Source organism: Diachasmimorpha longicaudata, chromosome 6 (assembly GCF_034640455.1).
Source record: "Diachasmimorpha longicaudata isolate KC_UGA_2023 chromosome 6, iyDiaLong2, whole genome shotgun sequence".
NCBI classification, from domain to species: domain Eukaryota; kingdom Metazoa; phylum Arthropoda; class Insecta; order Hymenoptera; family Braconidae; genus Diachasmimorpha; species Diachasmimorpha longicaudata.
Window position 1 is genome coordinate 9,539,055 of NC_087230.1, and position 23,603 is coordinate 9,562,657.

Below are 23,603 nucleotides of genomic sequence, written 5' to 3' on the forward strand. Positions count from 1 at the left end.
CTCTATCTATAGGGCGGTATTTCAAGAGAGGTTATGATCTTGTAAATAAACCACACCGCTAACCCTATTATAAAAACAATAAATTAAGAATAAGGAATAGTCAATGAATGACAATGTTGGGATCAATCAGGACGTGTTCCCGAGCAGTATCAAAGAATGGAAAGAAACCACCTCCCTTACGAGAAATAAGTAAACCACGGAAAAACGAGGGTATACCCATGCCAAGTAAGTAAAACCCATTGATTAAAAACCACCGGGAGCTTACTAATTAGACATGAATTCATTTCTCTGCTGTTACCTTGATTCTATCTGGTTTTCAAATTTATTGTCATCGACTGGAGCTCAAGGAAACCTTGTAAAGAACATTTTTAATGCAACTCAACGTGGCAGTGTCAAAATAAAAAGGGAAAAATGGATTGAGGAACGATTTAAAGTTGAAAAAACAAATTAAGTTCATTGTCATTAATATACGAATAGTATTTCAGTATCCAGTGGCAAGACCAGACGATCGTCGAGTCTACGTTTGGGGGTTGGCCGACCATGGAGGCCTTGGAACCCTGGGAAAACTTAGAGGATCGTCGGACAAGTTTAGCTACCTCGCGAAACCCAGTCGATTAACCTTCGGCGAGTTCCACAAGATCGTCGACATCACTTGCGGCTATGGATTTACAGCGTTTGGAGTAGCTAACGATAACCAGAGCATTGTGTATGGGAACGGAATAAACACAGATTCACAATTGGGATTTGCTCCTAAGGATGAGAGGCACTACAAGGACCATATCATTACAGTACCAAGGCCTATTCCCCTGCCCCTGAAGAATAAGGATACAAAGGTGCTGGGAATGTCGGCTGGGAGAGCCCATCTTCTGGTCCTAACTAATGAGGGAGTGTATACACTGGGGAACAATGGGTATGGACAGTGCGGAAGGCCTATTATAGAGCATGAGGATTATTGCCAGAGCAAAGTTGTGCATCATATCCCTACCATCAAGGGATCGAAAATTGTTGGAGTCACTGCTGGTCAGGACCATAGGTAGGTCTCAAATATAAAGTGAACAGTAAGAATTAATGATTCAGCAATTCAATGAATCATTATGAAGGGCAGTGTAAGAGGTAGAAAGTGGCTTTCATTGATTTTCTTTCAGTGTACTCCTGACAGAGAAAGGAGAAGTATATACTTTTGGCTGGGGTGCAGATGGGCAAACTGGTCTAGCTCATTATCAAAATGAATGGCAACCAAGTTTAGTCAAGGGCGATCTAGCTGGTGAACGAATAACCAAAGTGGCGTGTACTGCTGACTGCGTTCTGGCTCTCAGTGGTATGTGATTATTACTATAGGAACGATTGATGACTGAAAGGCAAATCGGTCATTTCACATCTCACAGGGGGAATCAATTATTTTCATTTACTCCAATTGTTGTTGTCAATTGTTCTATCTCTCTAGACAAAGGCAAAGTATTTGGCTGGGGAAATTCTGAATACGGCCAACTTCCCATAGACGGTGACATAACACAGATAAATATTGCCACGGAATTATCTGACTGTGTTACACTGGGACATATTGTCGATATTGCTGTCGGAGGGAGTTTTTGTATGATATTAACGAGTACGTATTTGCCCTCGTCGAGACAACCAGTTCATAAAAATCGACTCTGACGTTATTCAATTTCTAATCCTTCCAAAGGTACTGGAGATGTCTACGTCTGGGGATTCGGTCTTTTAGGGTTTGGCCCCGAGGTGAGAAAAATTAAGACACCAACTGTCATTCCAAACACGTTATTCGGAAGGAACGTATATCAGAAAGATGTCAAGGTAATTATAAGTCGATTCTTCAAACCATGAAGAGCATTTCAGGACAAAGGACTCCGGACCTACAGGAGTTAGAGATAATTCGCGAGATTTCCTTTCGTATGGCTACCAGATAAATACCGAATATTATGGTCTTGATTGTAGGTGACACAAATTTATGCTGGCATGAGTCACTTAGGCGCAGTAACGAATTTAGGAGACCTCTACATGTGGGGAAAGAATAAATATGGCCACCTGGGCTTAGGCCATACAAATGATCAATTTTTTCCTCTGAAGGTAATCTACAGAAAAATCATTCTTTTAATTCAGTCCGGAAATAAATTCATACCAACTTTCAGGTGGCAGTGGGAGCCTATGTATCCAAGGTTGCCTGTGGGGTTGACCACACGGTGGCCCTCTGCAAACCCTTCGTCTGAGATTCTTTCTAATGAATAATTATTGATCAATAAAATTGTCCATATAAATATTAATTATAAGTGCTTAACCATAAGGTACAAAATAAATGGAACAGATAAATATTTTCCCCTTCCGTATCGAAGGATGACGTCTGAACTCCGAATTTACTATCCTTATCTTATCATCACTGGCACACGCAAAGTTATCTCACTCCATCGTTGATTCACCTAGTACTCAATGTAAGGTGAACAGACCAGTGTAGTGTACCTACCATGAGATCGTTCAAATTAACATCTTGAAAATGAAATTCCTCTCGTTCGTCGCTATCAGCGCTCTACTAATTGTTATTCACCCAGTTAATTCCCAAACGCGAATCCCTTCGTATCTGCAAGAATGTTACGAGGAGAAGACGTTCCGTGGACCTCACCTCCCGCTAAATCTACAAACATTTATCGATATCATAAGAAAAGCTGAAAAATATTCCGATGGGTCCATAGACTTGAGAATTTTCACTTCATCTCTTCTCCATCGATTCAAATTCGATGGAATTGAATGGCATAAGGATCTCAAATTTGAGGAGGGAATTTTGCCCTTCGGTGGAACCGGTCCTCAGAGAACGAAAAATCAAATTATCGAGGAGTTAGTTCCAGGAAATTATAAACAGTTCCCGGATAAAACTTTAACGAAACTGGAACGTTGTGCTCTTCATCGCGCCCTTTCTAACACTATTTCCGAGCATGAGGATTCATCCAGTGATAAATTCTGTATGGAACGGCCAACGGAAAAAATAGCTGGTAATATTGCGTTTTATTATGAAAATAAATCGTGCCCATAGTCGAAGATGGTAAATAATGTTTATAGAAAATATGGTGCCCGCGGGGATGAGGAATTGTCCTCTGGAATTCGGTGTCATCCTGACGCCGTACGGAACCGTAGCTCCAGGAGCTTTGATCGCAGGCATTGCTGCTGCCCTCCAACCCCAAACGGTTGCCGTCAAGTTGCTCTTGAATATTCCTGATCAAAATAATTACAATGATTACGAGGTCGACATTATGATCCCCAAGAGTGAAATGACACCCTTCAGATCTATGTGGCTCAATTCTATTCTCGCATCTGATACCAAGCTGGATAATGTTTGGGCCTCAACTGTTGCTGGTAACTACCAGTGAATTAAGACGTTTCACGATTTCAACATAACATGAACATTTACGAATTAGGTAACTATTTATGATCTTGCTTAGGCGATTTAGCAGAAATGGCAGTCCATCAAGGACCATCGATGGGCAATCGAATGCTACTTGGAGCCACTGGATTCTGGAACAGTTCCATAAGACCTCAGATATTTTACCTACTTGGAAAAGATGGAAGTTTTGATGCTACGAGAGCAGAAATCGTCGGAGCTGTCGATGGTAAATTGACTAATGCAAAAATATGGAAATTTCTATGGAAAATTTACCATTCTAATCTAATGATATCATCTAGGCTTTATAATCGCCAAATATCTGAAACAGTGGACCTCAAACTTTACCACCCTTCGGCTCAGTGAGCTCTTGAGCATGTACTATTCCTCGAAAGGTGTAAGTTTCGACTCGTCAGTGAAAGCCTGCAACCGGGGTAAATCCTTCTGGTATATGGCGTCAATGACAACCCTAGAACAACAGGTTTTTGCAACTTCCCAGATTTTAGCTTATCGCTGCAGTGCTGTCCACATGACGGACGAGGTATTGAAGAAAATGGTCCACTATTCAGTGACTAAATTTTCAGATTACGTAAATAATCACTTATTCCCCGAGCTTCACTGCATTAAGGAAAAACGTTATCCCACAGTTGAAGTCTTAGTGACTTTGGATGGGGCTTGGTCGCACGAGTACACAACGGATTTTCTAGCGTACGAAAACTTTCCCAAATTGTTTTTTTTTAAGTACCTTTTCCAAGTATATGAGTACCATATCCTTTCAGCGTTTTACTAGAAGATCTGAATGTCTCTCCCTTCGGCTCGAGTATTGGACTCATCAACGGAACAACTGGTGAATGGCTTTTAAACGTCACACAAAGTTTTTCCACAGCGCATTCAAGAATTTTGAATCAAATTTCATCGGAAAAATTAAATCTCGTGAAAATTTTTGAGGCTGCATCTAATTACTACACGAATAAATGGAATGAGCTTCATAAAAATCACACAATCGGAGGATTGGGTCAAGCAATCGTGATGCTAGCCCCTCTGATTCAACTGTCTGAATCTGACGTCCAAAAATCACTCAATTCTTTAAAGAGAATGAGGACTCGCCACCCAGATATCCACATAATTTATTACACAACGCCAGAGAAGGCAGAACAGCTGCGACCACTTTTAACATCCTCAAATGACTACTTACTATCGACTTTGAGGATCAGTGACATCAATGATTACCTCCTGGAGCTTCCAAGGAGCATCAGGCCCAGACCATGCAATCCAAACGTGACATTAGGGATCAGGGATCAAGTGGAGGGCTACGTTTATCCTCAGGAAGTGATTACTTATCGAGTGGATCCTCTCTGGCGAGCCAACACCAAGAGAGTCACTGTAAAAATGATAGGAGTGGGATATGGTTCATTGGAGATTTGCATGTGGAATCAAATGGAGAATAGTATTAAGAGAGAATTATTATTCTGTAGAGAATTGTCAGGAAATGATGAAACGGAATTAACAGATTTTTATACGTGCAAAAAAGATAATTGTCCAGCTATTTTTTACAAAGTTCGAGGACTCTCATCGACGTATAAATGCACCGGTAAATAACAATTAAAAATGAATAGATATCAGAGGAAAAATTACAATGTGAAATTAATATTTTTCTTTGTAGAAATCGACTGTAGAACTCCCGAGGACATCAGGTATGTACTGCGAATGGAAAATCTTCAGTGCTCCACAGCCAAAAAATTCACCCCTTCTCTGATAGTCTCACTATTATTACTGTTTTGTACTTCAATAAAATATACTCCTAAACTATAATGATAAAATGATCCGCGTTTCAATTCAAAAATTTATTTAATTATCAAAGACCTCAAAAATTGTGAAAATAATCTTACATTACTGCTCACCCACTTCGAATCTTAAAATGCTGTAACGAGTACTCGTAAACGAGTTTGATAAGGTACTGGAAGTTGCTAGACACTGCGAGAGGTCCCAGCTCAGATTCCAGAAGTAAATCATCGATTGGTGGAAGACATTCTTCAAGAGGATCTCCCATAGTATGATTAAGATCCATGAGCTTGAAGAAAAGTGTCTTTTGAATCTGCACCTCTGGGTTTGTGGTAACAGCATCCCACTTATCCCTCCTAGCAGCTCTCGCCCAGATCCTGAGTTTCAGCGTCTTCTTATCATCAGCATCAGGAACGGAATTCAACAAATCCAACGCCTTTTTGAAGTCAAACTCCCCAGCAAGAGCGTTCTCCTCACAGGTATAAAAATTGATAAGCTCAACAGGTTTCAGTACCCTCAATTTATCGGTATCATAGCCATAAGTTTCCAACACATCATTCGGCAGCTCCTCCTGGTAGGCAATGAGCTCCAACTCACTATTGATTCTCTCAAGGGCATCGGCTATCTCCCCCTCAGGTTCATCCGAGCACAACAGTGCCAATTTGCTCAACGAGAGCTTCGTCTTTTTCCTCTTCACAAGCTCTAGCTCCTCATTAGCCAGAACACTTAAAGTGTGGGCAGCCTGTCTGTACTCTCCAGTCAAAGACTCCTGAACCCACGACAGCTCAGGATGCTCAGACAGCTTCTCAGTGAGCTCTCCAGCACCTCCACGCCTGCACCTCTCCACCAGCTGCCCCTGTCTTCCATCCTTGACGTACCACGAGAAGAGAAAGCCCACGAAATCTTGATCAGCGAATCTTTCCGAATAGCTATCGAGACGGCTCTTGTTGTCAGTCAGCTCGCAGATCTGCACCAGTGAGGCAAAATCAAAGTACTTTTCAGCCAACATAGCAGCATTTTCATACTGCTCATTCTTAATCAAGGGTTGAATTAAATTAGCCCTCTCAGTTTCATACTGCTTCAGGAGAATGTCAAACTTCTCGGTTCCTCTGATACTCTCCAGATGGCACTTCCTGCCGTCGAGGATAAGGTCAATCAGCCCAACGACCTGATCATAAAGCTCGTTCATGACGGCTGAATCATTTGTCCCAGTCACTCCATGTTTCAGTGTCAAGTTCTCCATCGTGTAGAGACATGTCCTTAATTCATTTTTCCCAGTGGCTGCAGTCCAGGGTAGATACTCTGTCACAGCATTACAGGATCTTGAAGGAACGAACCGGTCGGCATTATTCTGCCTGTACTTGATGACCTCCCTCAAGACTCCAAGAAGGATCGAATTGATACGCAAGATATAGTGAGAGACCTGTTGAATCGGTTTATCAGATTGAGTGACGTCACACGCAGAAGCCACCAAGGCTGGGAGTACCAGGTGAACTGTGCTAACTTCCCTGTAGAACACATCCTTGGCGCTCAACTCAGGTGATAAAAAGCTCTCTGGATTCAACGTCTCCTCGATGATCGAATCTAAAATATCAGAAAACTGGTTCTGAAGATTGTAGATCGCCAGTGCAGCTACGATTTTCTCAGCATATTCCCCCAGTACATGAGAAGTGGACATGATAATGCCCCTGTAAGTGACAGCACAAAACCTGTTCCATAAATTGTAGTCCTTTAAAAATGCAACGAACAGATCCACAGCCTTGTGCTTCCCATCAAGCTGATGAGGAATTTGCATCGAGGAAACTGCTGCCATGGTTATGGATGTGTCCATGTGATTCGACCAGCGAGGATCGTTAGCTGGAAAGTCATCGATAAGTCTCTTCCCCACATCAAGAACCAAGGTATCCAGCATTGCATCGATATCCATGACTGGTTCCTCTTGATAAGGGAACAACTCCGCGAGAATCTGCTCGCACTCCTGTCTATTCTGTCGACAACTGAACATGAAAGCTGCGATGAGCTGGTGTACTCCATTGGAGCTGAGGTACATTTCTCTCAACTTATCATTTGACACAGTGGTATTGAAACTGTCGACCACACTCGAGTTCAAAGTATAATCAACGCTGGTGTTCGCATCAGCAAAACTAGAATTGAAGTCTTGAACAGCGAAATCAGGTCGTGTAATGGTGACGAGGCCAGAGTTTCTGGTGAAGAGGATAGGAGCCCCGGAACAGAGAGAACCTCCAAGAATTTTATCCTCTGTACTTTTGACCAGATCTATTTTATCTTGTTCATGTTCATTGGTGGTATTGACGACCAAAACAGTATAGGAATTATAAACAATAGCCTCCCAGCCTGACAGAATGAATCGAAAGGAGGATATGGCAGTCTCAGTGTCATCCTGGTGCCTTAAAGGTCCCACCTTCAGCTGCAGAAACCACTTGAACGAATTCGTGAGACTGGTGCCATTCAAGGGGAGAAGTCCTAGAGCAAAATGAATTCTGGAAGGTGAAGTGTCTGATGAATTAGCCGCTACAAGAAGAACAATTCCTTCATCGCACGTCTGCATGTCGATGAGCCAGGTCTCCATGTTCTCAGGAGTCAGGTGTCTTAAATTCCAAATGTGTTTCTGGAACTCCTGCGAAACAATGTGTCCAACATCCTCATCGAACTCCATCTTCTCTTGTTCTCCTAACGGAAAGGACCAGTACTGTAAGGAGGACCCAGCCAGGATGAGAACTCTGGAACGATCCCCCAGGCTCGTGCAGGTGACTTTGGCTAGTTTTGTTTCCATAACTGATTGGGATTGTGGCATTGCACCAAAGATCAGGGAAGACATTCGGCGCCCTATGCCTCCTAGCCATCCTTGGGAGGTCCTGAGGACTCTGCAAGTGATTGTATTGCGCGCATTTGTGAACTGGGGCTGCAGGAGAGCGACTGTACAGGTGGTGGTGGCCAGAATGCAACCGTGACTGGGGATGTGGGTTAGACAATCGACTTCTTGACCTGCTAGTTCTGCTGATGTCTCCACTGAGGATTCCTCGTGAGCTACGCTGCTCCAGTAACGGACTATCCCTTCAGGTGATACAGCCATACAACTGGGAACCTGGTGACCAGGGGGAAGCCAGACTGCTATGCATTCTGCTTTATGTGCGAGGTCACTCTGAGGCAGCTGGAGCTCTCGACATTGAGACTTAAAGGTGGGTCGTTGCTTTGGGTCCAGCGTCGTCTTGCATTGCCAGACGAGGAGACGTCTCCCACAGACCAACCAAGCCCAACCATTCTGGGAAACACTGACACTCACGGCTGTATTTCTCTCGACAAAGGTTAGGGCTTCTGTTACCAGAACTGGGAGGGATGAACCAAAACTCTCGACTATATGACTTGCTGAGCGACAGATCACTTGGACTGATTGTGTTGAACGACCTGATAGGCTCACTCCACTGCAAAGAATTGTTCTGACGTCAAGAAATTGTCAATGGCTATAAAAAAAGACATGCAGCTTCCTACCCAGCATATTTGCTTCACTTTACCTGCTCTGGCGTCTGGATGATGGCCCCAATGACATACGTTTCCTCGGAGATGTTATGTCTCGTCTCAGGAAACTATCAATACTTGCTCGATCCATTTTGTGTCTTTTGTCTGTGCCTGTTGAGGGAGAGCAGGTACTACAATTTAATCATGCAACAAATTTTCCCCTGGAAAGGACTCAATAGGCCCCCGAGTCGAAAATTCTCTTCAAAATCTTGGGGAAAAAGTTTGAAAGAAAACGAATTTTGAAACTGATAAATGATCAACTCATTTCACTACTTGAGGACGGAATTTATTCAACAATTATACTAAACAATAGTCTTGTGTCACATGTTGACGCATATCTAACCTTCTTTGCTCCAAATCGTGTTACCACAAACTAAGTTCCTTGATTATCACCACAACATTTGCCTCAATGACACTTCGTAATGCTCATTGAAACTCTCACGCGATCTCTTGTAACTACCGCATTGACTTTGTTTAATTTTCCGATTGTTTACAATAATTATGTTCCTATTATTCCAACCGGCAGATGTAAATATTCCAGAAATCGCGCCCAAGATGCGCAGTCCCCCCACGCAGGTCCTAAATGCTCTCACGCCTAACCTAAAAATTCTCTCAACACTTGAATAACAGCAACAACAATTTAGTCCCTCGTTTATCTGATCTAGATGTGCTTAAGTCTTATCTAGAGTCTTATCTCGAAGTGAAACATAAAATACGGAATACAAGGCCCCATAAACAATATATTCTTCACCAAAAATCATTAAAAATACTATAATAGCATTCTGTACGCGATTTTCATGCTCTCCCGACAATTCATTGTCATAAAATTTAAGAACGAATCACCGTTGTTGGACCACAATCATGGAGACGTTCTCAGCGCCTCGATTTGAGACAAAAATCGAGACTTTTGATCCCTGCATAATCACAGCAACGAACCAACGGCAAATAACACCGAATGTCGTGGAACAGGCGATCATTCATATCGAGGATAATCATGGCACTGATGAACAAGGTGATGGACAACATGATGGAGAGTCCCACATTCAAGTATCGGATATTCAGTCCAATATACCGCAGAACATGACGCTAACACCTGTCAGATTACCAGCAATTCTAGATGGTGAATACTTCTCTGTTATTCGTATCGACGATAGTAATGTCACAGTTAGGTGCCTGCAGTGCCAGAAATTGTTGAATGGAAACCTGAAGTCCACGGGGAATTTCTTGAGTCATATCAAAGTATGTGCTGTTTTTATTATTTTTTTTCCATTCAGTTGTGTAAGTTCAATGGCGATGTAAGACGCTTCAAGTCGATTGAACTCTTAGCTATAGTTTCGAGCAATATCTTTCCATGGAAGTGAGATAGCGAAATTTTTGTCAGGAACTTTAGTAATGCTCTCAGTTCGCTCTGCGAAAAAGGTTATGACAAAAATTTTGCCAGCTACTGTAGATTACGAGATATTCATTGACAACTGACCAACAATTAATATCGACTTGAGGATATCCAAGATATCCCAGCTTTTATTCAATCCACCTTGGAGCCTAGGTTTTCGAATACGTGAGAATTATTTCAATATTGACCAGCCTTTGAAAATTACGTAAATGTAAATAATTTTTACCGACCCACTTTTCGTCATAAAAATCATTTGGTCAGAATCGTCGAATCCATCAATAACCTATTAACATACCACGATCTTTATTGAATTCAGAGAGTACATCCAATTCTCATTGAGAAGATCAAAACTAAGTCGCATCAGCGGAAGCCAGCTGTTGCATATATAGATACGACAGCTGAAAAATCACCTGAAGTTACGAAGACCAAGAAGGGATACAGAAAGTGTTACAGAACGGTAGACCACAATGTATTCTTCATTTTTCTATACTAATTATTAATCAATCAAGTATTCAAGTAGTAGAATGACTCGAGCTGGAATGAACCCTGTCAAATAAATTGTACCCACATGAGTTATTCTAGTGCTCTACATTTTGTGAATATTTCGGGAAATATTTCAGCCACCCTTAATGAAACTTTTCTCTCAAAAATATTTACAAAATTATATTCTGATAATTTGATTAATCGTTTTCTCTAGTCCCTCCACTAATTAATCTTTTCGGTCTAAAAGTACTCACAGGACGAGAACCCCAGCAACGTTGAGGATAACTGTGAGCACTCCTCAACGAATTGGTCGGAGACTCCTGCGATCATTAAAAAGAGAAGAACAGATGAGCCAGAGCATCAAGAAACTACTAGACCATCACAAGTCGGCTCATTTGCAATAGAAGACGAATTTGACGCAATTGGACGGAATGTCGCTGCAAAACTACGAAATATGCGCCTAGATCAGAGGATAGTGGCTGAAAAATTACTCAATGACGTCCTCTTTGAAGCACAACTTGGCACTCTCCACCGAGAGGCAGTGCTCCACGTATAAAAGGAGGAAACAAAAACCCTTTGGAGTATTTTAACACCCCTATCACATTTTCTCGACAAAATGGTCTATTGCAGGTAATAAAGTCTCTTTATTTCACACAGTTGTGGCACACGTGATGCTTTGGATGACAATTTTATCCATTTAGAAAAATGGGGGACTGCATTTTGCGAAATGGGCCATTTTGTCGAAAAAATTCGATCAATATTGAAATATGAAATTTTTTTATAACAAAAAAACAGTTTCAGTACAATATTCTCTTTAATTGCTGCGTGAAACCGAGTCTGTGCATGATTAAGATAAGTGTACAAAATACTGTAAATAATAATATGAGTACGAATATTTTTCCTTACAATGAACACAAAGAGAATCATGAACAACGATTGTTTTTCATTTCATGACCACATGAAAAAGTAATTGCTGCCAAGAAAACAAATTTATCTTCAAAGTCTTGTTTTTCTGCTTTTATAGAATAAATATGATTATATATAATTGAGTGACATAATAACCTACCCCTTCGTTCGAGCTTTATCCTTAAAAAAATTGCACGAAAAAATGATAATAATTCTTAGCATTATTCATTAATTACTAAATAATTACCAGACGCGTACGGCCGTAGATATGACTTTCAAGTGTGCATGTGCAATTAGTTTAATGATCAGTCCTTATTCATATTTATTTTAGCTAGTTTTAAATATGCGAAATTTGTGAATCAAGCAGACTCATCAATCGCTCTAAACAAACTTGAGGTTATCAAATTTATCGCTGCCGATTGCATCTTAGGTCCTAAGTTTTACTGAAGGAATTGATTATGCAAGACTTGGGAAGATTTGTAAAGTAAAAAAAATATTTTCGTGAATGATTTTGCATTGAAGTTGTTCATTTCTGGGCAAATAGAATAATTAACGAAAATTCCCATGATTATCAAATTCTTTTAAAAGCCAGTTATTTCAGAGTAAAATGTAAAAACCCCGTGTTTTGGGGGAATTTTATCAGTCACGTGAAAGGTCTCTTCATATTTTTCCCAAAATCCGTTCTGAAAAAATTGCTCAGTTACTTGATAAAGTAATTGAATTACGTCAGTTAGTCAATGGTTGCGAAAGGCAATTGTCGTATGGCGTAATACAATGAGACCTTTTGTATCTGCGACACTTGACTCGGCATTCGCCCTGAACTCCCGTGATGTTGAAAATAAGTCCCTACTTACAAAGAAGTTTTATTCTACTCATCACTAGTTTGTCATTTACTTCACCCTTCGACCAGGAAAGCTCACTTCCGTCCAAAAATTCAGAATTTCGTTTTGAAAAATACATATTCCTCTCCTCGATTCTAAAACCTAACTAGCATATATTCGTCGCTTGCCAGGTTTAAAGAGCACATAATAAACCGACCCAGAAACGATGCAGAGCCCCATAGACCCAAAAATAGCGTAAAACATGTACGAGTACCAGAATCCATCCCAATCGACAAGAACAAACCATGTGGCAGTCATGGCGGTGTTCTGTGCCATGACGAAGGCGCAGTAGAACCACAGCCACCTCTCGGGGTGTTTAAATTTCACCCTGTACTCAATAAGTGTGCAGATGTAGACCAATCCTAGCCAGAGATTCACGAAGAAAGTGGTGACATCGTAGTCCTTGGCGTGAAGGAATAAATAAATAAGCATAACAATGTAGTGAACTCCAATGACACCAGCCAGGGGAATTAGATAGAACTCGTAGAAGATAGCGATGGAGAAGACTCTGGCGACGATGAAGAAGAACCACCAGAGGAAAGCGATAAATGTACCCACAGGATCATCCTCCTCGAGGGCTTTGACTGTATGAATCCTTTTTGGCAGTTTTAATCCTCTCCAGAGACTTGCGGTGGTTGAATCGTTTCTGTCGACCGTCACGATTCGCTCTGTCGATCTATCCGGGGCTTCGACGTTGTTCTCGATGGATTCACGTATCACAGAGTCAGGACGGGGTGGTGCTGGCATTTCTGGAACTGGCAGGGATGGTACGGTTGTGATGCCACGGAGGGGAGCAGGTGGCGGGATCATCTGAGCGTTCTTTGGTGGAAGAGGTGGGGTCAGGGAGATCTGCCGCTCGAGGACGACACGTGGAGCCTCAGTGTCTGGGGGGTGAACCTGAGCCTGAGGAGGAGAGGTCGTCTGGGAGGAGACTATTGAGATCTCCGGCTGGAGGGGCTTCTTTTCGTCGAGATCTCCGAGCTCTTGGGCTCGGTATTTCTTCAGCCACATCGCCCAGGGTAACTTGCGGCCATTTATTCGCTGGCTCTCGAATCTTTGGAATGAGGCTGTTTGCACTGCTAAGACGATTATCGAGACGAAGATACATAGGATGTGAACTGAGACTAGAGAAAATTTTACATTCATATTCAATTTGAATTCATTAGCTATGATAGATTTCTGATAAAAAATCAAGGGGTAGCATTTGATTACCTGACTGATAAGTTCGTTCTGCTGTTCTCTCACTAAATAGCAAGTGAATTTGGAACATAGCCTGAGGGGCAGCTTGGAACCATGCTTGCAGGAAAAAATAAAGTTCTATCGCTGCTGGAGCTGCTGCCACGTTCAGAGATTTTCTCCTCTCTACACCACTTAGGAGAATTGCGTCAACGATTACGACAATTTGACCTGCAAATCTAGAAGGGGAGTGCTAAATTAATACTCATGTTCATCACCTCAAATTGAATCTCGAAACCCTGCGATCCCCAGGAAATTACCTGTACAAAGCAAACAAGGGGAATGCAATCATCTGCACGATTTGGATTCCAAACCATGTGACAACGTTCCAGGACACCTTCTGATCCTCAGTCATCCACCAATCAGGCCTAGACACCGTCAGGATGAAGTAAGCCACAGCAGGAGCATACATCAACCCCAGAGTGCATCCACCCCATATAGGATTGCCCTCCCTGAAGTGTTGAACAGCAACGACTAGATCTGCAGCGAAGTGTACCATGTAGATGCAACAGCTTATCACCACTGGTATCAGGAAAACAAGATAAATCTGCTCCGTTGACTTCAACGGTACTTTCAAACACCTCGTTGGCTTCCTTTCGCAGATGGCCTCCATCGTCATAGCCATTGTGTTTCTCTCCAGGTGTCTAGAATACTTCGCTTCCTTGATTGAAATGTTCTAATGCTGTCCAATCGTCTTATCAAGACACCGTCAATTTCTTATCTCTCATCATCGATTTCTTCCCAACAAAATACACATTTTCTTCATCAATTGTGTTTACTTAATCATTTCTTGGAATCTCTTTATCAGTCTCTCTATGTAATCGCTTAACCCGTTCAGCGTCTTTTTAATTATTTACGTATACTTTCCACTAATTTTCCATTAATCCAAATAATATTCTCCACAATTTAAATTGGTTTACAATTCACTTTTCAGTTATGAAGCTCGTGATAATACTAACAACACAGGGAAACACCTAGGTCTCCATCGAAAATATCAAAGATAAACCTATGATTCACCAGAGGCTTTCCCTCTTCATTCTTTCACCATCAAACCAAAACAATCGAATTACTCATCGGACATTAGCTCATACTCATGATCGAAAAGCCACTGAAGCCAGAGCATTCTACTTTCCCGGTGGTCTGACGCCTGGAGTTTTCGTGTAACTAACTACTGTGTTTAGAAGCACTTCGGAGCACTACTATTCGTGCTGGATAATAACGGTGGCTGAAGAATTGTGCAATCACAGTACATGTAACCTTGAGGGAGACTCAGACACCTGGGAAAGGGTAGGGGAACGCAGGTGAACAGGAGAGGGGATGAGTACTTATGGCTTTCGATGTGTCAGATTGGTGAATCTAGTGATAAGAGTTTTGCTGGGTTGTTGCCCAGCAGATTATGGTGATGACGAGACGCATGTGGGCAAATTCAGGAAATTATTACGTCGGAATGATTCGGCCACTCTCGAGGAAGTTGATGGTGATCGGAGATGGAGATGTAGATTGCTTTTTTTATGTGTGAGTTTTCTTCTGCTCTATTTTTTCGGGGTGATTTGTGTGAGGTCGTTGGGGCGAATGGGGAGGGGAAGGAGATTGAGTGCAGACAAGTGGACATCACTGTGTGGACTGTACATTTAATCGACGCGTTATACTGGTGGGGACATGTTGATCGTCGCCAAGAAAGTATGATTGTGCCTCTGAGTGGTGGGGGACGTGGAGTTCAAGGGAAATTCGAAAGAGTGGGGGTATCGAGCCAACATCATTCTTTCTTGGTAAGGACTATATGATTGTGGGCAGGCACTGTAGGTCCATTGGTGGTGGCAATGGCCGTTCTAGATGTCGCGTATTGATCTCGAAGGTTGAGTTGTTATTTTGGAATAGTCGATTCTTGGGGTAAAAATGGAGGGTCAGATAGCATTGGGGGTTTCGGTGATTTTTGTGATTATTTTCTATGCAAAGATTGGAAGAAGATGTAAATCAATTTCTGTCTGATATATTTTAAAATCCTATTTACAACGATTTCATGATTAAGATACTTGATACTGGTTGGGGAGAGATTCGGGCTCGTCAGCTGGTTGTAGTCCCTCCAAAAATTTCATGTATCTGTTCTCGAAGTCCTCCTCTGTACCTTCCTGGTGCAATTGGTTATCATATTCTGCTCCCACTGCCCAGAGTGTTTCCAAGTCGTAAAGGTTTCTTGCAGGTTTTGAAAATATGTGGAGTGCGATGTTTCCTAAAAATAATTGCAACGAGGGGAATTAATCAATTGAGCTCATAGTAAATGTAGAGAAAACAGTAAACATTCACCTCAATTGGTGAGTGGATGGAAATAAATTACCTAAATCTAGGGCGATCCAATCCTTTGAATTGGCCCCTTCAACTTTTGGAATGATATCACTATCATTCCTTTTTAATTTGTACGCCTTCCTGACAAAGGTCGCAAGAGCACTCATGTGTCTTACAGATCTCCCAGTAACTATCACCAGGTAATTCACGTAGCTCCATTCTTTTGGCACGGTCGCAACAAATATATTTTGAGCTTTGTCCTTCCTCAGTAGATCCACGAGGTCCTCAATCTCAAAAACTCCATCAATACCGCCTGACAAATGAAATTCAAAAATAAAAACCTGAGACAATGTCATTTGGCCATAACCTTTTACAAATATTTGGAACTTATAAAAATAAATCCCCAAATGAAAACAAACTTGTAGTCAACTTTGGAATAAAGTTATTTACGGTTCATATTGAGTCCCTCGTAAGGATCCTGGACATCCTGCATGGCATTGAAGGTTTCAAGGTCGAGCTTCTTCTTCTCCTCATCGACGTCAAAGATCACCGGGGCATCCTGTTCTCGAAAGGGTTTGAAACTCGACCTGACAGCCGGTGAGAGGTTATCCTCTTCTCTCTCAATTTCATTTTCTCCAGATAAATCATTTTTGCTTGGGTTATCACTAGAGTAAGTTCTTCTTGAGATGATCGATGAAATCTCTAGTACCTTACACGTGTATGCATAGGACGATTTGTATAAAAGTCGTCTTGCACCAAAAATATTTCGAGAAATTACGCTACACATTTTTTAAAGCCTGAATGAATAACGTTTGAGCTCGTGCAGACCGTGTGACCAAGCGTGGGTGGAGAGGGAAACTACTATACCCATTGTGGCTTTCCAATACAGAGTACGACTCTGCAATTAGGTATAGGTTAGAACTATACATGTTTGACCTTTAATCACTCGAAATTGGTAGAATGAAATCAACTGTTTTTTTTTATTTTGAAGGCATTTTTTCAGTCTTCAAAATGAATTTTGCTTCATAAAAATCGTATCATTGAGTCAGGAAATATCGATTTGAACTGCTCGTATCAGTGCTCCGAAAAATGAATTTCATGTTTTCAAAAAAATCCTGAAACATTATGTCTTCCCCACTCAAATAATCAACAATCTGCTCCAAGGTAACCAGTCCTCCCACCTTCAAAAAAAAACAATCTAAAGTATTCGCACTGGGGCTCATGCTCATCAGTCGTGTGGAGTTGTCTGTCTTGTTATTATCGTGTCTCTCGCGCAGGCTCAAAAAGTCTATCCCAACGTTTGTGTTTATCAGCTGGTGACGTATTTCACGGTGATCCAAATATTTTTCTCATTATCGAACCAGAACTGACGAGCAGAGAACGAGGGAGTGTTTATGAAGTATGCAATGAGGGGTCAGTGTGTCTCCAAGGGATAAGGAAGCCAGCTCACTCAGAATCTCGAGCAAAGGTAATCTTTTGTCATTTGGCCAATGTCCAAGTCTTAAGAAAAATTTTCTATCTCTTCGGAGAAAAAGTTTGTCCCAACGCGCTCGATTTTTCGATTTTGTGGGGTCTCTGGGGCACGTGGAGAGTCAAGGGCATTGGTATTCTCTACGCAGTTGGCGAACATTAATTTATCAATGCAATTCGTTGAAGAATCAGAACGGATGAGCTGTAAAGACCTTCGAGACTCCCGGGCAATTTTAGGTAATTAGTATTAGCCAGTTGTTACGCCAATTGTTGCGTGACTGTTTTGTGTTGGCATAAGTGATGCTGATTATTGATAAAGGATGCCTTCGAGCAATTTTCCTTCCCTTCGGGATTTTCCATTGATTGTCTCTGTGGGTGGGGCAAAATGGACACTCGCCTGTTTTCAATGTCCACAGTTACTATAAATTGAGCCATTGACAGGCGCCACTCATTACACAGATGAATAATTCATGAAGAATCAATTATCTCGAGTTTCCCTGATTTTTAATTAGTGATTTTAATTATTATTAGACCTTTCAAGTAGACTGTGGCGTCCATTGCTATTTGAGCTTGTGCTCATGATGTTAAAGGATTATGCAAACTCCATAAATCATTGTGTTGTCCAGGTGGTTAATTTCGAATTCCCAACAAAATATGAGCTCCTCAAAAGCTCTTTGAAACTATTTTCTATCCTGAGAGCTACTCACGTGACAGAAATCAATTGTTCATTTTAATTCATTATCAATGAGAGTTGATGGAATGTCCAACGATGAAACAAAGGGGTAATCCTCTTGTTTTCACCTCTTGAAAATGTGATTACTCATTAAAAAAATAACATTATCTTATCGACAACTCCCCAGTACGCCCATGTCTTGCAACTCTATTATTCTGTGCGGATAAACGTAAACAAAGTCTCTCAGGTGTTATTTGTCCTGGAGGGGAGTCTATAAATAGAATAGTTTTTACGATCTATCCATCTCTATCTGGCTCTCTGGAAGGCAAACCTGTTCTGAAACTTGATGCGTTTCCTCCCGGTTTTGCAGGGGCTATTCCCCCCACTGTTGTTAATCAGGTAATTTTTATCTGGCCAGAAATGATTAAAAAATCCTCCGTCACCGCGAATTTGTTCTGATTGCGTTCAATGGAACCGACTCATTGAGACTTCTGATGTCACAATCTATCAATTATGATGAATGAGCGAGATAATAATTAATTTAACTGAGAATGGGTTCACCTACGTCAGAGACAATATTGAACGCATGACATGCAACATTTAAAGTACAAAGTTTCTTCTCTCTTCGCGAAACAACCGTTTTCAATGAAAATTCATTGTCGTTAGTGTCTATTGTTTCTTATTTATCGAATGCAGTCAATCATTTGCATAAATTCCAGCACATGAACGTGAATGAAAGAGTCAAGAGCGAATACGAGGGGATCAAAGAGGTGGATGAGCTCCATTTCTTATCCCAACGGAGATTATGAGCGGACAAATTGCAGCTGGTCCTGTCGAAGGCAGCAAAGCAGTCCTCGAGAGGATTCAGGTGTCTGTAATGATGGGTAATACCAAAGGGAATTCGACACAGGACAAAGCTGATGATATTGAGGTGATTAAAAAATGTCTGTTACAAGAGAATGATTTAAGTGGAGATGTCCACAAAAACGCAAAAACTTGGTATTTTTTTAATTTCAGGAATCAGAGCACCATGAAGTACCAATCTCCAATGTCCAAAGAGTCTATACAAGTCTCTTGGCAGGGGCTATTGCTGGAGCACTGGCGAAGACAGTGATAGCACCCCTAGATCGCACGAAAATAAATTTTCAGATATCTAAAATGACTTATTCCCAGAAAGCAGCCATTGATTTCTTAGTGCAGTCCTATAAGAAGGAAGGATTGATGAGTCTATGGCGAGGTAATAGTGCCACGATGGTGAGGGTTGTGCCTTATTCAGCCATTCAATTTGCGGCCCATGAACAATGGAAGAGGATACTTCGTGTTAATGGACCTGATACGTAAGGCCTTCATTCAATTACAATATTCCCGAAAATTCCTCTATTATTTTACCAACATTCTATTTTTCCCCTGATTTTCCGGTCATGTACTAATGATAAATGACCGCCACCTTATCATTGTGTTCTGTTATTCATTAGAAAACCAATAAATCGACTCGTGGCTGGATCCCTAGCTGGTGTAACCTCTCAAAGTCTCACCTACCCCCTAGACATGGCCAGGGCAAGAATGGCTGTGACCCAGAAGGCCGAGTATTCAACTCTTCGTCAAGTGTTCGTACAAATCTACAGAAACGAGGGAGTACTAGCGTTCTACAGAGGCTTTTTCGCCACAATTCTTGGTGTTATTCCATACGCCGGATGCAGTTTCTTCACTTATGACTCTTTGAAGAACTACTTCAAGGGTAATAATTTTCTTCTTCTCATTCGTAAAACTAATGCCCATATTTTTCGAAATTTGGAAAATTAAATGTATAAAAGATGAATAGCTTTTTCGGAGTGAAAATAATGGTAATGGATTTGTGGAACAATAGATAAAGAAATTCATCCTGGACTGTCAACTGCAACCACGTTGTTCTGTGGAGCAACTGCTGGTGCTGTTGGACAGACTGCCAGCTATCCTCTGGACATTATCAGGAGGCGAATGCAGACGTCAGCTGTTAAAGGGGCTTATTATCATACTAGTTTCTCAACTGCTCTTAAAATTTATCGGTGAGTGTTAACTATTATTTTATTCAATCAACATTGAACTCATTAATTCAGAAAACGAATGGACGCAAGAAATAAAACAAGATATTCTAGTCAATTCATGAATTTATTTTTTATTTTTAGAGAGGAGGGAATCATGGCATTTTATAAAGGCCTCAGTATGAATTGGGTGAAGGGCCCGGTGGCAGTAGGCATTTCCTTTGCTACTCACGACACTATTCGTGATAATCTGAGACTCTACTTGACTGGGTAGAGAGGTCTGGGTTATTCGATTTGTATATAAAAATTGCTTACTTCGAAAAAACGAAAAGAAAGTATAATTTAATCGATATTCGAGTCTAAGGGAGGAGGGAGAAAGGGCTATTATTTTTTTTGGGTTTGTTAAAGAGCCTTGGAAATTGAAGAGTCCTAGACTGCAATGAAGGAGGAACGAAAGTTGGAAAGTTCTTAATGATGCTTAAATTTGTAATATTATTTACATAATCACGTGTGGGGCTGATGCTCCTGGCTTCCTTCAGCTCAAATGGCCTCTTTTTTTACACAAAAATACAACAAACTGGAATTTAGACAATAATGTTTACAATCTCTCATTATGATTTGCTTTAGCAAAATAAATTTGTGGTAAAAAATATCACTTTCTTTTGCAATGTTCCGATGTTTTTGCCTTTTGTGATTTTTTTTTATCAGAATGGTTTGATATTTGTATGGAGTTGAATGATTGTTTACAAGCTTTAATCGATGTGAAGTGAGATTTATATTTTAATCGTGGGTATATGGTGAGGATGATCGAAAGAATAAATGTATATTTTTTAAAAAATTATGATCTTCGATTTATTTAACAGCCCTTCAGTGTTATCCACAAGTTATTCAAGTCATTTTTATAAGTCGACATTTGTTGCACTTATAAAATCAGTGATTAAAATTGGTAGATATTGGTAATCCTTCGTTAATTCCAATTCTGAGTTACTCGTGTTTTTTCATAGGAGAATGAATCAAATGTCATTATTGTAATAAATGTTCTTCTATTTATTCACCAGTCCGTCGATGACATCCATAAATTATCCAATTCAGTTTTTTACAATTCCAAATTTAGTTGTACGTTATAAATGCATTGATTAAAATTCGTCAATCATTCGTCAACATTTTTTCATTCCTCAATTAAAAATTCTGAGTTATTCTAATTTTATTTGGGCTTTGTTTCCTGATCATTAACGTATCTGATGTAAATTTCCTTCTCGTCTTGGTGTGTGGTACTTTCATTGGGATCTAAGAACGAGACACCAATGGCAAGCACTGAGCCATCGTGACTGAAACTGAGGGCAGCCACTCCGGCATTGTACCTGTGAAACTGGCACAGTCTTTTCTTGTTGAACCCATCCCAGATATTGACGTAACCGTCTGAACCACCAGTGGCAAATGTGTTATACGTTGAGTGGAAGCTAATGGCATTCACTGGATAAATACACTCAATGTTATTCTCTTTTATCCTATGACATTTGAAAGCGTATTTTTTCTTTTGGGCCTCCGGGGTGGTGTCCAGGTATTCCACTGCTACCCTACCTTCAATACTACTAAGTACATATCCCTGAAAGCGATAAATGGGTCATAATTATTGAGAGACATTTATTAAGAAACTTGGACGGGCGAATTAAAAAGACAAAAATAATTTTCCCTATTGTCAATGAAAAAGAATATTTTTAATAAAGTCACCTGTTCATTAGGAAAACCCTTAATACATCTAGTCTGATACTTGAGACTGCTCTCCCTCCTCTGGAACATTCCAGACATGTTCCTCAGATCCCAAATGCAGACCTTCCTCTTAGCTGTTCCCACCACAAATTTATCACCACAAACTGACAGTGCTAGAACTACATCCGGCTGGATGTAGGTGCCAACACAAGTCGGTGATCGTGTGTCCCATAACTTTACTGCAGCATCCCAGCCACCAGTCAATATCGCATTTACAGTCGAGCAGTACTCGATTTTACGTATCGCATTGTCGTGAGTTCCCATGATGGTCTGAGTATTTGCATTTATGTCGTACATTTTTAATGTGTTGTCCAGACCACCGCTGTATGCATGGACTGCATCCTGAAACGTTAAGGTCGTTCTAAATGTCCAAAAACTGAAATTCTCCTGGAGTCATGCTCTGCTTTTTTTTCCAAACATATTCGTTATCAGAAAAATATCAGCAAATGCTGAGAGAAAACAATAAAAAATTGTTGATCATCATTACCTGGAAGGCAACATCGAGCACTGGAGACTCGTGATTATACTTCAGTCTCATTGTGTTAGCATGAATATCATACAATCTCACTGAAGAGTCCCAGGAAGACACCAAAAGGAACTGCGTGGAGTTCGGACCGAATTCCACCGCAGATATTGCATCTGTCGGTGGATTTTTTATTTTAAATTCAGTCCTCGACTCCATTTCCACTGAAATTATCATTAAAAAATTAATTCTTCTCTATTAACAAACAAGCGTCGAACAAGCATAACCTCAAAAAACGTCAAAACCAACCGGTAACTGTAATTTTGGTGATATCAAGCTCCACCGATTCCTCCAATTAATCAACAAGTATTTACACAAAATCAGGAATTCCCTGACTCAATCAAAATATCGTTAAAATGTGAAAAAAAGCCTGAGTTCCGGAGAATAATGTTCACTCGAACTTTTTAAACACAACATCCGCCATTTTCAGTCTAGCGATTACGTGCGGCGGGAAAATACAAATCGTTTAACGTTGCAGTAAATGTTTCTGTCTATTTTACCTCACGTGTCCGTCTTGGTCCACTCTCCTCTATGATATATATATTGACCCAATCAACCCCTGAATCGTGCACCGTCCGGCCGTATTCCGGGCCAGAAAATCTTGAATGGTATCCGGCAAGTATGAAAGCCGAAGAGGTCTCACCACCACGGTTCTCAATAATTTCAACAGATGTCTCTTAACAATTATCAGGAGATCATAACCTCCTTGAGTTCCTCAAACAATGAGAATATTTTCTGTACTGTCCATTCCATTCTTGGACTCATTAAATTTGTCCATGAATTCCGTAATTCTCCGGACTTACCTTCGAAATCATCGACTCACCTAATGATTTCCTGTTATTCAACACCGAAGAGTAGAAAAAGAACTGGAATCATCGATGGAAATGCCTCCCTGTAAAAACTCATTCATCTCTCTTGTGAGTACGACCTCCTGACAACTTCTAGTCTCCTGATACAATCCGAGATTTTCAATGCCCAAATCCAAGTCTCAATAAAGGGGTATAAACACGGGAAGGCAAATGGCGGTCCTAGATATCATTATTCTAACGATAAAAAACCATCAAAATTCTCGCATTCCCTCTTTTCCCCAAATTTTATTTTTCACCATTATGAAACGGTCAATCGTCCGTTGCACTTTTGCTTAAATGTCTCCTCCTCGTTTTACCCTCTCCATCACCACCTGTCATGCGGTTTTTGCGCGTGCAGCAAACCACGAAGACTTTTTTCTTTTAATTTATTTTCCAGTCGATACGTTGCCTG

General features: G+C 40.8%; 8 protein-coding genes across 11 annotated transcripts; 4 read left to right on the forward strand and 4 right to left on the reverse strand.

Annotated features, from left to right (window-relative positions):
• Nucleotides 1-11: 11 nt before the first annotated feature.
• LOC135163616 (RCC1-like G exchanging factor-like protein) lies at nt 12-2,328 on the forward strand. Its single transcript, XM_064123202.1, has 7 exons — nt 12-225; nt 478-1,033; nt 1,146-1,318; nt 1,445-1,606; nt 1,685-1,812; nt 1,954-2,085; nt 2,148-2,328. Exons 1-7 carry the CDS (start codon nt 108-110, stop codon nt 2,223-2,225), a joined length of 1,347 nt encoding a protein of 448 aa, XP_063979272.1. The 5' UTR covers nt 12-107; the 3' UTR covers nt 2,226-2,328.
• A 23-nt stretch (nt 2,329-2,351) lies between these two features.
• On the forward strand, nt 2,352-5,197 carry LOC135163611 (uncharacterized). The gene is made up of 6 exons (XM_064123193.1): nt 2,352-2,999; nt 3,067-3,360; nt 3,447-3,614; nt 3,688-4,093; nt 4,165-4,976; nt 5,049-5,197. Exons 1-6 carry the CDS (start codon nt 2,507-2,509, stop codon nt 5,195-5,197), a joined length of 2,322 nt encoding a protein of 773 aa, XP_063979263.1. The 5' UTR covers nt 2,352-2,506.
• Nucleotides 5,198-5,208: 11 nt separating this feature from the next.
• On the reverse strand, nt 5,209-9,189 carry LOC135163609 (nuclear pore complex protein Nup133). The gene is made up of 3 exons (XM_064123191.1): nt 9,048-9,189; nt 8,701-8,815; nt 5,209-8,610 (listed from the first exon to the last, which is right to left on the reverse strand). The coding sequence occupies exons 2-3, from the start codon at nt 8,793-8,795 to the stop codon at nt 5,283-5,285; spliced, it is 3,423 nt and encodes a 1,140-aa protein (XP_063979261.1). The 5' UTR covers nt 8,796-8,815; nt 9,048-9,189; the 3' UTR covers nt 5,209-5,282.
• Nucleotides 9,190-9,565: 376 nt separating this feature from the next.
• On the forward strand, nt 9,566-11,513 carry LOC135163619 (uncharacterized). 2 transcript variants are annotated; one of them, XM_064123208.1, is made up of 3 exons: nt 9,566-9,943; nt 10,414-10,566; nt 10,828-11,513. In XM_064123208.1, the coding sequence occupies exons 1-3, from the start codon at nt 9,566-9,568 to the stop codon at nt 11,134-11,136; spliced, it is 840 nt and encodes a 279-aa protein (XP_063979278.1). In that variant the 3' UTR covers nt 11,137-11,513. The 2 variants fall into 2 exon arrangements, with proteins under 2 accessions (XP_063979278.1, XP_063979279.1); XM_064123209.1 differs by having other exon boundaries at nt 10,414-10,554.
• Nucleotides 11,341-14,228, reverse strand: LOC135163612 (uncharacterized). Its single transcript, XM_064123195.1, has 3 exons — nt 13,864-14,228; nt 13,580-13,782; nt 11,341-13,491 (listed from the first exon to the last, which is right to left on the reverse strand). The coding sequence occupies exons 1-3, from the start codon at nt 14,226-14,228 to the stop codon at nt 12,470-12,472; spliced, it is 1,590 nt and encodes a 529-aa protein (XP_063979265.1). The 3' UTR covers nt 11,341-12,469.
• Nucleotides 14,229-14,977: 749 nt separating this feature from the next.
• LOC135163617 (mitochondrial coenzyme A transporter SLC25A42) lies at nt 14,978-20,702 on the forward strand. Of its 3 annotated transcripts, none has more exons than XM_064123204.1 (6): nt 14,978-15,118; nt 18,749-18,960; nt 19,047-19,366; nt 19,505-19,767; nt 19,897-20,074; nt 20,195-20,702. In XM_064123204.1, exons 2-6 carry the CDS (start codon nt 18,835-18,837, stop codon nt 20,322-20,324), a joined length of 1,017 nt encoding a protein of 338 aa, XP_063979274.1. In that variant the 5' UTR covers nt 14,978-15,118; nt 18,749-18,834; the 3' UTR covers nt 20,325-20,702. The 3 variants fall into 3 exon arrangements, with proteins under 3 accessions (XP_063979274.1, XP_063979273.1, XP_063979275.1); XM_064123203.1 differs by lacking the exon at nt 14,978-15,118 and adding an exon at nt 16,895-17,354; XM_064123205.1 differs by lacking the exon at nt 14,978-15,118 and adding an exon at nt 17,441-17,593.
• Nucleotides 15,578-16,735, reverse strand: LOC135163620 (uncharacterized). The gene is made up of 3 exons (XM_064123210.1): nt 16,337-16,735; nt 15,939-16,199; nt 15,578-15,833 (listed from the first exon to the last, which is right to left on the reverse strand). Exons 1-3 carry the CDS (start codon nt 16,671-16,673, stop codon nt 15,628-15,630), a joined length of 804 nt encoding a protein of 267 aa, XP_063979280.1. The 5' UTR covers nt 16,674-16,735; the 3' UTR covers nt 15,578-15,627.
• Nucleotides 20,703-20,876: 174 nt separating the features above from the next.
• On the reverse strand, nt 20,877-22,794 carry LOC135163618 (mitotic checkpoint protein BUB3). The gene is made up of 4 exons (XM_064123207.1): nt 22,593-22,794; nt 22,308-22,507; nt 21,782-22,162; nt 20,877-21,656 (listed from the first exon to the last, which is right to left on the reverse strand). Exons 2-4 carry the CDS (start codon nt 22,500-22,502, stop codon nt 21,255-21,257), a joined length of 978 nt encoding a protein of 325 aa, XP_063979277.1. The 5' UTR covers nt 22,503-22,507; nt 22,593-22,794; the 3' UTR covers nt 20,877-21,254.
• Nucleotides 22,795-23,603: the final 809 nt, after the last annotated feature.